At 39.2% G+C, this 15,425-nt stretch overlaps 1 protein-coding gene across 5 annotated transcripts in view; it reads right to left on the minus strand.

Moving 5' to 3' along the window:
* Nucleotides 1-15,425, minus strand: part of PPP2R2C (protein phosphatase 2 regulatory subunit Bgamma) — a 199,387-nt gene that overhangs the window by 96,641 nt on the left and 87,321 nt on the right. The window contains exon 2 of one of the 5 annotated variants that reach the window (XM_086747241.1): nt 1,029-1,179. The exons of the other annotated variants lie outside the window; for them this stretch is intronic. Within the exon in view, the coding sequence (XP_086603367.1) occupies nt 1,029-1,077 (49 nt within the window). The 5' untranslated portion in view covers nt 1,078-1,179. The remainder of the gene's footprint in view (nt 1-1,028; nt 1,180-15,425) is intronic. 5 annotated transcript variants of the gene reach the window in all.

Raw genomic sequence — 15,425 nt, forward strand, 5'->3', positions numbered from 1 at the left:
GGTAAGACAGTAGAAACTGTTCCTCCTAGTACACAGTACTGCTAATGCAGATACAGCTAGGGGCCAGGAAAAGTATTATAGAAGTATTAAACACAGAAGAGGGCATCTTAGCACAAGCACAGTACACTCAGATTAAAGAAAAAAAAATCTACCTGGTTACAATCCAATCACAGGAAAACATCTAAACCTTCAAACAGATGTGCAGCATGCCAAGTTTTATGTTATTACAACATTCTAATGTAGAATCTCATTCTTTCCTGTAATATTCAGACTTCTGATTTCTAAAGTGAGTTGGCCTAGGCAGTCTGCCTAGATAATCTCAGAAGAAGTCGTGTTAAACCAGGAATTTAAAACAGATAGATCTATCCAGAAACTCTGTCAAAGGTCCCCTGCATTATACGCAAAACACAGGAGCCCTACGTATGTATGTAGTATTACCTTCTCTGAGAAGTTGTTCACTCCGCTATGAAAATGATAAACCACAGCAATGATATTAGCTAATTTGCCAAAGGACACCTGTAGAATTAGTAGCTAAGTAAGAACAAGAACTCTTTATTTTAGGTCAATGAAAAGTCTCTGTCTACACATGGGTAGCAAGTATGGAAGACAGAGTTGGTACCATTTCATGCCATTTTCTGCAGTTCAGTTAAAAAATACAAACCAAATGGATAGTGTGTGCAATAGTTATTCAGCACATGAGAGACAGAAAACAGAGAAACAAAGGAAGAGAGAAAAGGCTATGTGCCTTTATTTTTATTAAGTATTTAAGCTTTGCACCATTTTTGGAACATCTCAGATTCTAAATTACAACATTTAGAACATGCAGTGTCTAGGTGCGCCACTTCCTCTACGACACAGTTGTTTTCAAAAATTTTTATTCACCGCTTGTAAAGTGACATAATACAATCGAGGAACTGTAGACATCTTTAGCACATTTGTTTTTTGTGGCTTCTGAGGTCCACTGTCATAAGGGCTCCCTGTAACCAGCCATCTGGGATGAAAAAAAAATAAGTGACAGGCATCCTTACCTCCAAGTCCATCTCCAGAATCAACCTCATAGATGCTCTCCCCTTCCATGTTGTCTTTAGGACGAAGTACAAAGTAAGATCTTCCTCAAGTGATTTGCTCAGGCTCCACAAGGAAGCTGAATCCACCCACTCTGCAGCCAGCAGGTGATATCTTTCAAACAAAAACATAAAAACAAAGCCATTGATCCACTTCTGCTATACAACAGAGAGGCCACTTAATTTCTCCCTTAAGCCCGCAACTTTTCAAAACTGTGTGTCAGTTAGTTCTACATCCAATATCTGAGCTCCTTATGTCAATACAATCGTTTCAGTGGGTATATGAGCTCCTTTCTGCTTGTAAACTCATCTGCCATTCACAGTACAAACCCCTCACCCCATATAAAGAGGTTTGCATCAGCCCAAATTCCAGGACTACACCGAGGAGAAAAGCCTCAGCACAGACCCATGCTTACTCACACAGCCTGACAGGACTAGGAATGGGCAAAGGAGAGCAATATACTGCCCATCTGCAGGATTAGCTCTTCTCTGGCACGCTGTGGGTTCTGTGAAACTAAACTACAATCGGGTTGCAAACAACAATACAGACTGAAAGCACACAGGATCATGTGGGTTCGCTTTCTTAAGACTACTCTTAGTGTCACTTTAATTTTAGGCAGAGGGAGCATCTCAGTTTTGCAATGGACTTGATCTGCAGATAATTATAAAGAAGAAAAGTGTAAAGATGGGTGTGGACAAAAGAACAAACCCTCCTCCTGGTTTATTTAAGAGAAAGACAATAAGAGAGCAAAATCTCTTTTCCCTAAACTAAGCCTAAATAGCTAGTTGTTTTCCTATTACTCTGCTCCAGTGTAGCTAGATTTTACCACCTCCTCTCCTTTTTGAATAAAAGAGAAATAACTCTCAATGAATTAAAAGAAAAAAAGTACTAATGAGTCAGGAAACATCCACGCACTAGTGCCTTTGAGAGGCGAAAAAAAAAAAAAAAAGGACAAAAAGCAATTAGAACAGCATGGAGTCACTGGAGTAGTTTTGCAGCAAGCAGAGAACTGTCATGTGTCAGATGCCCATGATCTAGACAGCAAAGCAAGGATGAGCTCCACCACTCATCCTCCTGTGTAAGATTTGCAATCTGATTATTTTTAAAACAAAGGAAAACAGAAACCAAAAGCCATCTGAAAGGAGCACAGAGTCTCCTCTCTGCCATAAACGAACTTGGACAGGCCAACAACATAAAACGTGATCAGAGAAAGATGATGAAGCACATGAATGATGTGATATATAAAGCACAGTTCAGGTACCATTAGTAACTTAGAGCTAGTCATGGAGCAATGTACTGGCTGTCTCCTTGCCCATTTCAAATGAGCAAACAACAATATTTATGTGCAAGTCTGTGGCCTTCTCTTTTACTTTTCCACATCATTAGGACTGCATTCAAACTGTGCCGTGCCACTGCATTTTATTGAGAGGGTGGAAAAGGGAAAAAAAGTTCTGTATGTTTTGTTCAACACCCTTCTTCAACTTCCTATCAACAAGAAAACAATAAATATTATAAACAAATCTGTATTCAGACATCAAGTAAAAGAAAATCGATAGTTCAAGTACTACGTCATTTTGTTGACAGAAAGAAGGGCATACCTAGAAGCTTCACACCAGATGACCTCTACTTCTTCAACTTCTTCAAGCATCTTCTCGCAGCATCGCATGTGCTTGTCAATTTTCCCCTGGTTGAGCCAGTGTAGGTGTATGCCATGTAACAGAGCACTGAGCAGACCTTCCATGGAGTGAAAATTGTAGTATAGCCATCTTACACTGCTGATGCCTCTTCTTGAACTTGCATCAGCAATTCAAGGTGTTCTTCTATATCAGCATTCATGTTTATCAGAAGGTATGCTACTGCAATTTGCAAAAGACTGAAGCCTGAGAAAGGATCCATGATAATGCTGATTTTGAGTGATGAAGTATCAATTTAAAAAAAAAATTAGTTTGGTAAAAAAATCCATACATTTTATTTTAAAAATACAAAAATACTTACCAAATAAATAACAGGAACACAGCAGTTATAGTATCAAGCTCTGGCTGAATATTTGCAACTGAAATACGTATGTTCCAAATGCTGATTTAGGATACTCACATGAACATTAACAATCATAGTTCTTGTTTATAAAAGCAAACGACATCAAGCAATGAATAATAGATACCCATGATCAAATAAGGTCTACAGTAGAAGTCACAGGATTTGGTACTATTTTTCCTGGACAAATGGGTCAGATGAGCGAATAACAACAATTTGAGAAAGCCAACCACAGCCTTTCAAACGAAAAAAGTTTTCTTGCAAGTTTCCTTTTGAAAAGGTCTTCTTATTCTGCTCAGATCTTCTCATTGCCAGCTCTGGGTTTTATGATGAATGCTAGAGTCCTCTCGCACAGTAATACAAAAATTGTGTTTTATGAAGTAACTGCTGACCAAAGGACATTGTGCAATGTCTAAAAACGAAACATTGCATTTTAATCCGAGTTTCATGCCTACGTATCTGGAGAAAAAATAACCTGTGCCCAGCATAAATATCTACTTCTACATCTACTTAGACACAGGTGTTACACAACTTAGTGTGTTCATCCACCTGTAAACAAGAATGTGTCCTTATGAAAAATCCATAGTGTCTCATTTTGCCGTATAGTAATGAACTAAATCTGTGTGCCTTTAACAAAACCTATAAGTGCAGAAAGTAGTAAATGTCAAGATATTAAATGCATAAGGGTTGATTACTAAAATTAGATATCAGTATTGTGAAATACTAGTATATCGGTGCAAGGTTACTGAGACATTAAGTGGAACCAAAGTCTTCGTTGCCCAGTTCAAAAATTACTAGTATTATTCTAATGGAAAACAGAGATTAAAAGAAGAGAAACAGAAGAAAATCTGGTTTAAAATAATTTATTTTTTACACACATTCCTTCTGAAACTAATTAATTTTTCTTTATTATATGCTTCTGTCTCTTCCACTTGGCATCCATACAAATGCGGCTTTTAATAGCATTTCACTCACATTTGATGGATACGAAACTCCCTGTTGATCTGCTCTCTGGCTATGAAAACTTTTAAATTAAAAACTCAAAGCAAAATGATGCAGTAGGACTGAAATCAGAGCTGCCCAAATGTAATCACAGCAACGGGGTAACCACAGAAGTGGGACACTTACTGCAGAACTGCTTCACACTTGGCTGTGAGTACACCTTCTACTAGCCAGAGAAAAACAGAAATGTTTCAAGTTATTTGCCTTATCACAAAGGAAAAACTCCACAGCAGAGAAGCAGTAAAGAATGAGGCATGACTAAAGTTGTTTTAAAACAGACAGGATGCACTAGTGAGTTTGATACTTTTAAAATTATAGAGTGATTGAAACGTATGGTACCAGGACTCCTTTGGTCACACAGTTTCATTTTTTTGGGAGCCTTTGCTTCTTGCTCATCCAAGTCCTTTTCCCTTCGAATACCATAAAGGAGGCCCCATTTTCCACCATCACACCAGAGAGTGAAGCCACCTGGGACCAAACCATCATTTGGTGCCGGCATCTGGTCCTTGATGAAAATCTTATCATGAGGAGAAAAAAAAGCAATGAACATGTTTGCTTAAGTTTTGTAATCTGAAGTCTTTGTCAGTTACTGGAGGAAGTTGTTGAGGGAACAGCACATAGAAAGAGGCTTGGGAAGAGTCTCAGTAAGACCGGTTGCTCCCAACATCTGCCTGAGTGTAGTTCGCAGAACCATCCACATCAGAGCAAGGCAGCGGGTGGCAGGAAGATGAAGTCAGGAATGCTTAACTAGGTACTACTTGCATGATTTATTCATTTTCCCTCAGAGCGGTTAAAGAGGCCTCACTGCTGTTCTAACACGTGCCAAGGAGTTATATTCCCGAGGAGATATGCAGATGGGAGAGCGACAGATGAAATCCTGTTATTATTTGCCTTCTTCAGACCAGTGCCCGACCCCAGGCGCTGTGCGGTGGGGTGACAGAAGCTGTGTATGCTGTCCCTGTACTTGTCATGCAGTCCCACAAACTGGAAGAATCCCCAGCCACAGATACCGTGGTGATCTCTGATCTTTTTGACCTGCCTGAGCTCCAGAAAGCTCTATCGAATGTAAATGACTGTGGTCCCTTGATCTTTCTGAAATGATCTGATTAGCCCTCCAGCTACAGATATTAGATTTTGGGGAATTAATCCCCACTGAAGTCACAGAATACTGCCACTGGAGTATACCTACATTATGAGAGCATTTGAAAAAGCACAAATCATGTACAAAAATCCAAGTATAAGAATATTTATATTTACACACTTTAACTTTCAGGGAACTTTTCAAGTTTAATTTTCCAATCAGAGATATCACAGAGTTTGCTAGATTCTCCATCAAGTGCTCAGATAACAAGCATGCCAGAATTAAAATGCAAAGGGAAGACTGAAGTCACCGCAGTAACACATTTCTCCGCTAACTCAAAGACTGCGGCAGTCCCAGACACATGTTGTGGGTGCACTTTTTCAAACACCATTTTTCACAACAGATTCCTACATAAGCCCAAACATCTAGGCTGCAGCTAGACAGACTTTCCCCAGATCTACACCGCTGACTCCTGTCCACACATCTCAGAAGGTCTTTTCAGGTAGTTTATGTAACAAATTGTTCATCTCCCTTCACCTCCCTGCATTCATTTCTCTCTTTGGAGCATGCTGCCTAGGGCACAAACAGCAAGACTGCTTCTCTCTCCCTGCTCTCCAAAAGTAGAATAATACTGGATTTCTAGCACTACTATGTTCTCAAACCAACCTCATAACAGAAGCAGAATAAAACTGATCTGTAAATCTTCCATCTAGTTCCCCTGTCTTGGGGTAGGGTGGGGAAAAAAGAAAAAATCTGAAAATCTGTACTACTACATCAATACAGAGGAGGTCAATGCCAGTTCTACTTCTGAAAAAGTTCTCTACCTCAGAGTTTACTGTCAGGTGGATCTACAATGAATTATCAGTGATACAGCTGTACAAGACACGTGCCTCTGCAGGCAGCCAACCTCACACAGGAGTCCTGCTCAACTAGTTGTTTTTGCTTTCTCTTCATTTCCCTCATTTGTCATTGGAATTTATTCAAAGTTAATGAATCAGTCCAAGATTCTTCACACATATTTAAGTGCTTTTTGAAGAAGAAATCTACATTTTGGAAACGGGCAGAACTCTTGTACTCAGTCAGGCATAACCATGGTTGAGTTACTCCTGCAGTAATACCTTAAGAAGAAGCCTTCTTGACTACCAGACTTGATAATCGCAATTCCTTCCTAACAAGGCTTTCAGCAAGACTGTTTTATTATTCAAAGAAAGTCTAAGTTGAATAGATTCACCTCATTTCATCACAAAGCTGCATTTTTTTTTAGATATCTCCATATGGAAATCTCAAAGTCAAAAGGAAATTAGTTACAGACATGGGCATTTTAAACACTGACAAAATCCAGTTTTCAATACCTCAAAATAAGCTCCAACTCAAGATTTTGCAAAATAAGATCAAGTGCTAACAAAATGGCTTGCTCAGAACAGCCATGGCAGGAGATCTAGGTATCCTAATCCTGCAAAATACAGTTCAGGGAGGAGGTAAGAATCGGTACCAAGAGATGAATTTCACAACTTAATTCCTCCAAAACATCCAGCTGAATCGGAAAGAGGAATTATTTCTAAGTGTAAGGTACTTCATTTCTGCACATATTTTTTTTCTTAACAAAGATTATATTTTCAAATAACTGCATACCTTTTTTACCTGCCAAACTGTTTTACTGCTCTCCTCACACACGGCACTTTACTTTCCGGTTGCTTTTCTTTACATACAGATTGTGACCACTGCAAAGGAAGTTATTTCATGCACTAGTGTCCAACAGGGTTGCAAAGTAAGTTATTTCATGCACTAGTGTGCAACAGGGTTGGCAATTCAGCCTCTGTTTTAGCATAACAAGAGCACTACAGAACATCTGACACACTGCTCTTCCTTGTGAGCCAGGGCTATAAAGTACAGTGAATGGTACACTGCAAACCAAGAATTCCCATCACGTAAACACAATGCTCTCTGTTATCCTAGAAAAATAACTTTGCAATTTGGTTCCCCTGCTAGCGGCAGAAACAGTAACTCTGATGCGTACAGGAACAGCAGAGGCCAAGCTAACACTCATAAAGCCATCAGATGATGTCAATTATGATCTGAAAACATACACTGCATATTATGGTTTCTGCTCTAGGCATACTAATTCAAAAACGGAGTGCAGGGGCAGGGTGTTACATCAGAAATATTTTCTTTAAAGATGTGTCTAAGAAGCCAATCTCTGCAACTTAAAATTTATTGTATAGTTCCTAGGAATCTGTGTATTACAGCAAAGATTCATCGGTTACACATCTTTGACATTTACACAAATTGATTGCGTGCATAGTGCAGCTCTACTATCATTACTAACACAAAACACACCTTAAAAAAAACCAAAAAACAAACCCACAACCCACAAAGATCACTTTAAAAACACTCCCAAAACATACCTTCTTGATTTCAGTGAAGTTACAGTTTAAATGTTCCTTCAGTTAACGAGATGTTGTGTTTCACATTAGAGATAAAGCTAACAAAATAGCAGGATTCTTCTATTTTTAGTAGGACTGTCCATTTCCAAAAGAGAGAAACTATTTTCCATTTTGAAACGCACATTCTCACTGCAATTAGCAATGACTCTAGGAGCATATACCAAACTGAAACAACTAATCAACATATTGATCAAAACATGATTTGCCAAAAGCTGTACAGAAAATCTGATTAAAAAATAAGGGAGACATAAAGTAATAACAAAAAAAAAAAAAAGAACAAGGTAAATTAAAAAAAAAAAAAAAGACAGTAGTAGTAGCATTGTTTTACTTAGAAGCTTGCAGCACAAAACCGATTTGCTTTCTTTAGGTTTTAGCCAAAGCCCTAAATAAAGCATGCAATACCTACTTAGAGTATATTTTCTCATTTGCTTAACATTAATTCAAGACAATGTCAAAAAGCTGAATTTATGCCCAGCTGTAGTTTTATAACCAGCCAAGAGAAATTTAGTTTGTATGCTACAGCAACTGTGGAAATCAATTCATAATCTATGACCTTGCTTACCACAGCTTGAAGCCTTGCAATAAATAAATGCCTTGAGCCACAAATAAGAAACATTTGGTGAATCAAAGAGACAAATAACACAAATCTATATGTGTATATATAGCATCAGAAAGGTCATATAAAACACAGTATTGGCTCTTTTCTTGCTCTAACATAATAATGTTCGAAAGGCAGGACACAGTAATTGGCTGCATTAATACCCAGGTGGTGAACAGCCACGAGTACCTATTTTCTTTTCAAATGACAACATTCATCCTTTTCAAGGACTTCTTGTAGCCTCCCTGGTTTTTCAGTATGGGCAATGCTACAATGCACAGAAATATAGAATCTCTGAAAAATATCTATTTTCTTTCTCCTAGCATATGCAAGTCTTTCTCTAATGCACATTTAAGCTCCCTTGTGAAATTGCTCACTGTTTCATCACTAACAACAGGAAAAAAAAAAGCCATATAGTCACAACTACCCTTCTTTCTAAGCTGAAAATCTTAAATCTTCACCCTATTTGTTATTACTTATTTCTCACAGGAGTATAAGCTAAAAGAAAAAAAAAAGAACCTATACTAACATCTCATTATTAATATTTTACAATTATAATTCACAGAACATCACTGAAAACAAACCTGTACCTCTTTAAAAACATAGCTTCCATTCTTGATGTGTTTGATTGACTGCAGACTTTAAAATCGAGTAGTATAAAACAGCACAAGTTCAGCTAATTTCTCTCTCTTAATTGTCTCCTTCCTGTTACACTGGAATTCAGTTGTGACTCTGACTGCCACTCCTTTTTAGAATAGCATGGCATTATTAGTTGGCATAGTAGGTGACCAAAGTAATGACAGGCTTCCCTTACTGAACCCCAAATAAAGGATGTCATCTGATACGATATGAAAGAATTTGGAGATTCAAAATTACCCCTGAATTGTAATTTCATATAGAACCCAATCAGAAAAAGACCTGCTTGCTTTAAATATAATGAAAGTTTTAGTTCAAGTTGATCATTAGGTCTTTTCTAATGTTACATTTTCACAAGATTCTGTAACACATCGTGATCAGTTCTCTATCAGTAAAAGTTTTGCTATTAATATAAATAGAAAAGATCAAGAATCAAACTGAAATGCCCTTTTCAGTTCTTAGTGAGAAGCACAGCTGCAGCATCCAAAGGAACCTACTTGTGCTCCTGTGGCTTTCAGGCCTTAACGTAAAGTGCCAACACCGTCTGTATAGGATGGAGGAAGATATCGTACCACCTGGGGTGGGACAGAATTTGAAACAATTCTCAGAACACCTGACCCAAGCAGTCAGTATAACAGCTAACTGTGTGTACACAATTTGAAAAGACAACATACGCTTCTCTTAGGTGATGCTTTTCACTGAAAGGACATTGAACAGAAGAGCAGCTTAATCCATTTCGATTTTCCTAAGTGACCACAGTAACTGCAAACCAGCTATTCAAAGACAGGCGGAAGCATTTTCATTTACAATCTGTGGAACAGGGGAAGGTATGGTAAAAGAATGAGGCTGAAGTAGCCAGTGATAGGTCATAATCCATTTAATTTATTTTCAACTACTTTTAACTCCTTCCTTACTGGCATCCTTTAAAGAAATAACAAGTCACTTATTCTGGAACCAGAATTATCATTTCATTTAGGGAGGGAAGATCAATTAGCAATGAATTATATCACTCACAAGCATCATGCTTCTTGGAAGCACACAGTCTGGGACAGGAGTAATGGTAAAACAAAAATGCCATCAGAGGAAAAGCTAAACTTACACTGAAATCACTTGGCTCATCCTACTTAGTTCTACCAGTGAGCACAGGCATACTCAACTAATATCCAAAAAAACAACTCAGGAGACTTCTGAACTTCTCTTCTCCAAGGAAGCATCTCCTTTTATCCCCAGTGTATGGATTTATTCCAGACTAAGGCCAACTTCTATGGGATCAATGCCAAGTACTTATTGGTCAGAACTGATGCCTGGAAACAGGAGAAACTATCGCATTCCAGATGAACACCATGTTTTCATACTGAAAAATCATTTCCAAAGATTTTGCAAATGGCATTAACCGGACCACTCCACAGCTGTCGGTGGGAACAGGCAGGTATTAGCACAGCAGTAGCAGAGATTGGGAAACCCCCTCAGCAAGCCTTCCCGGGAAGCTGTCACCTGCAGTCTGGGGTAGCTCTCGCTAACTTTTGAGACCCTCTCCTCAGCACCAAACATCAGTTAATCCTGGCTGCCTACCCAGCTCCTCCTGTTATGTCCTATCTGGCATTTTAAAATAGTTTTCATTTTACAATCTTAAAGGCAGTTTGTTCTAATTGCAGGAGAGTTGCTTGGTGTATTAATTTGGGTTAAAGGAAACTACTTACCCACCAACAAAACAACGAATTTACACTACAATGTGCAGCTGATTATAACCAATGACCCTTATAAAACAATTTAAGATTCAGTATTTGTGAAACAAAGCAATGTATTCACTGATGGCTTTGTATCAGCATAAATGACTAATTACTTTAATCAGGAAGCTCAGAAGATAACGAACTTGATTTATTATAAATACAGGAACTTGCCCTCTTATAAAAATGACTTGCTTTGCAGTTCAGGACATACTGATTTATGGCACTACTTGTAATTCTCTTATTTTTTATTTTAACATTTAATAATAGGTGAAAAATGAATTAAAACTAAATCAGAGCAAGACGCGTTCCCAACATAATTGTATTCAATTCCATAGCAATACTCATGCATTATCTGTATCCTAATATTTCACTAATAGTAAAGATACAAAACTATTTTGAAAAACATGCAAAGAGTAAAAGATTAATTTGGCCAAGATTACAGAAAGAGCGAATATTCTTGCCTTTCTCATACATAACTGTTTGTCCTGGTTTTATTTAGTGAGGGGATGCTACAGTGGTAGCTTCTGTAAGAAGCTGCTAGAAGTTGCCCCGCTTTGTTCAGTGGACTCGGCCAGGCCGAGGGCGGACCCGCTGCTGGCCAAGGCCGAGCCAATTGGTAGCAGAATGATAACACCTCTGCAATAACATATTTAAGAAGGGGAAAACAGAAAAGAAATTTAAAAAAAAATAAAATAAAAAAAATAAAAAAAGAGAAGAGAAGATGTGAAGAAGCTGAGTGGGGACAGAGAGGGGGAGGCGCGAGCCTCGTGGGCCTTGCAGGCCTCACCCTCTGGCCTTCCGCTGGGCAGCCGACTGGGCCCGACTCGGCCCAGTCCGGCTGCAAGAAATGAAGAGATGAGATGTGAATGAGATGTAAAAGAGATCCTGAGAGGCATCTGCCAGCCTGTTGCAAAGAATTTCTTGTGAGAGGAATGGCTGCAGACGCCAAGGTCAGCGGAGAAGGAGAGGAGGAGTAATGCTGCTCGAGGCAGAGATTCCCCTGCAGCCTGTGGTGCAGTCCATGGTGGAGCAGGTTGTCCCCCTGCAGCCCATGGAGGTCCATAGAGGAGCAGAGATCCGCTGCAGCCTGTGGAGGACCCCATGCCAGGGCAGGTGGAGGCCTGAAGGAGGCTGTAGGTGGTTGAGGGCCCGCTGGGGCAGCTGTTCTGGAGGGACTGCACCCCGTGGAAGAGATGACCCACGTCAGAGCAGTTTCACGAAGGACTGTGGCCCGTGGGAGGGACCTCACAACAGAGCAGGGGAGGAATGTGAGGAGTTCTTCTCCCGATGACGAAGCAGCGACGTAAAACAATGTGTGATGAACTGACCGTGACCCCCATTCCCTCTTCCCTCCTGTGCCGCTCAGGAGGGGAAGGTAGTAGAGATAATGTTAAGCCTGGGAAGAGGGAGGGGTGGGGGGAGGTTATCTTGCTCTCTGTCTCATTATCCTGCTTTCTTTTTAGTACTAAATGAATAGTTTTCCCCAAGCTGAGTCTCTTTTGCCCATAATGGCAACCTTAAGGATTTCTCCCTGTACTTAACCCAAACTTCAAGCCTTTTTTTTTTTTTCTTCTATTATCTCCCTGTTCTCTCGGATGGTGGAGGGAGTGAGAGAGAGACTGCATAGTCTGGTCCCAATCAGAGCTGAACTACGACACTGTTCATTATTCAGCAATACCTGGCATCTGTTGCTGAGACTAGCTGAACACAATTCAAATCCAGTTTAGTTAAGAATAACAGAGAGTCATAAAAAATCTCTGAAGATAGATTATGAATCAGTGATGACATAGGATCCCATCAGAGAGAGAAAGGGAGAGTGAATCTGCCTGGAGTCTGGTAGTAGACAAGCCAGTATCTTAACATGTTTGCTGCAAAGCCGTTTTGGAAATTATTTTGCTCTCTCCTGACCCCTGCACCACCTGCCCTTTACTTCACCTAAGGGCTGTTTATGGACAGGTAGAGCATTTATTAAGGCATGTCAGGTCCCCATGACAAGGCTTATAGATTTATTGCACTACATTCAAGCTACACAATACAGTTACAAATTTTTACAGTACATATCTTTTAAAGAAACACAAAAAACATCCATGTCTAATCTATTTACACTAAGATTAAAGTGCTTAGGACTCCCTCATTCACCTGAAGTCCTCTAAGTTGGTCCAAACAAGGTGACTGCCAGGGATTCCCTCTTTCTGTACGTTTCTGTTGCAGATTTTTGAGGAACCCTCAGATTCGTTTCTATATATTTTGCTGCATGGGTGAAGGGAGAACCAGCATACTAGAGACCAGAAGAAACATTTTTCATAGTTCAGTGGTAACCAGCAAAGTTCTCTAGCTTATCTTAAGTTTTTGGGGTAATCACTGGAGCCCCAGAGTGTCCAAGGAGACTGTCACTCACAACTGTGTGAGTATGAGCACAACAGCTCAAACAGTTATTACAGTGGTGATTATTGTTGCATCGGTATGTGAAGAAAACAGTGATTAAGGGCAATGTAAGAATATTTGCAATGTGAAGAATGTTTTCACAGACATAAAGATCTGCTTGATACAACTTCAACTCTGAGCTCAGCTAAAGCAAAGTGTATTCCTCAGGGCACTGCAACAAACGGATTGTCATCAAATAAAGAGACTTGGCAGCTAGGTTCGTACTACAGCTGCTTCTTGTGCTGACCAGCACAGTCACTGTGACCTCATGCTCCCCCTGTTTTAATATATTCTCACATTGTCTCCTGTCTCATACTTAACACTAATATTCCTCTGGGCAGAAACCACCTCCCTCTTGTGTGTTTACGGAGCCAGCTGTGCCTAGTGACTCTTAGTGTACAAATAACAATGTAAATAACAAGACAGATATAAATCTGATCATGATTTATGGCAGAGTTGAACTACATACTCAATTAAATCTCTGCATTATCAAAATCAATGGAAATTTTCATTCTTGAGGCTAGGGTTTTTCCTATTGTATTGTCATGGCTGGTGTCTTCTTGGCACAAATCTTCTTTCACATAAACAACTCATTTTCAGTCATCCATCCATTCTGATACCTTGCAGTTCTTACCACAAACACATAGAATGGGAGTAAGTAGTATCTTCACCTGCACTTTTGTCAAATAATCTCTATCAAGCATTTCTTCTGAGACCAGTGGCACACAGAGAAAGTCCCAGGATTCAGATTACTGCAGGTTGTAAGATAACCATCAAAAAATTACTAAAAGACATCTTCTTTGGTCCATAAGGGGCACATGTGAGACCAACCTCTGCTATATTCTACAACCTTTCACCAATGCCCAGACACCAAACCCCACTTCTGCATAGCTGCAGAAAACCAGCATGCTACTACAGTAATTAGAAAAGAGACCAGAACGTAGGGGATACCTGCCAATATAACACAGGCCTCTAAGACATTTAATCAGACTCAAATAGTTCAGATAGCTCTCTGACAGCCTTTAAAATCTTTGAAACCCGATGTTGTGCTACCACTCACGGATGTCTGAAATTACATACTAATTTTTTAAGGACTGCTGATTAAAATTGTTTATTTTCTTTGTTGGACTTTTAACTCACACAACTGGTTTCACACTTAAATCCCTTTCAGATAAAGATGCCCTCATTCTATGAGGTGAACCATCTTTTTTTTGTTGGTTTTTTGTTTGTTTTTTGGGGGGGGGGGGGGTGTTTGTTTTTTGGTTTTTTTTTTCAATCAATCCACAGTATTAGAGATTAGGCAGAGGCAAGTGTTCAGGGGAGGATTTGGACCAAACTAAAAAAGAATGAGAAGTATAAATTCAAACAGAATCTGACATAAAAAGAGGAATTCTCATCCACAAAATGAAATTCCACTATTTTACACAAAAAGAAGCAATTAATTATTAAATAGGTATTTGTTGGTTAAATCTGAGTTATATACAGAACTGTTATGGTGGTGAAAGTAGTGCTACAGAGCAGCATTTATTGGCATAACGAAAATTTTTCCAAACTGCAAAACTCCTTTTACTTGAGTTCATGTTTCAGTAGGAATATTTGTTTTGAACAGAAACTTTATGTTGAAGCTTAAATTTTAAAAAGTACCTCTGGTGTTTCAGAGAAGCATTAAGACTGGAAGCTCACCCTTCCAGGCATTTATTTTGTAACAATCATTTAATTTTGTACTTTGCTATGTTTGACAACTCTCATGGGGAACTAAACACTCTCCTCTGCAGCTACTGTGATTACTGAGAGAAGAATATGAAATAACTTTGAAAATGATAGATCAGGTTCACTGGCAGCCTGGTTTTGCTGAGCTCAGCAAGGAGGAAAGGCTGCCCAATATCTTTACCAGTGCAATCACTCCTAGAGGTTATTCTGACTTGCACTTGCTGGCAAAAGTCCCTAAAGGACCATCTGCCAGCAAGAACAGTTGGGGATAAAAAAGAAGGAAAAAAAAAAAAAAATCATTCATGTGCACACTCATATACTGTCATGCCAAGCCCTTCCCAATTCTCAAAAACTTCAAATAGCAGAAGCTACCATAAGCAAGACTTAAGACTTCAGTATGCCAACTTTACCTGCTGTGAGGTCCTCAGTACAGAAGCACTTCATCAGAAGAGACAAAGAGAGACTCCATAAAAAGAGGAGGAGGAGAAAACTGGTTACTGTCACAGAATCATGGTCAATGTTAACAAGCACTGCAGGTTTACTATACTGCAAAGACATGTCTATGAAAGGCTTATTGGGAATTTGGGTGGGGGGCAGTGTCAAACACACCCAATATATGTGTGCACACAAAGACTGTATTTTCAGAATTGCTCCTACAAGTCTGTTTATTTAATTCGTTACTACAGAAACTCATAACAATC

The sequence above is a fragment of the Chlamydotis macqueenii genome, chromosome 4 (assembly GCF_036417535.1).
Source record: "Chlamydotis macqueenii isolate bChlMac1 chromosome 4, bChlMac1.mat, whole genome shotgun sequence".
Lineage (NCBI taxonomy): Eukaryota > Metazoa > Chordata > Aves > Otidiformes > Otididae > Chlamydotis > Chlamydotis macqueenii.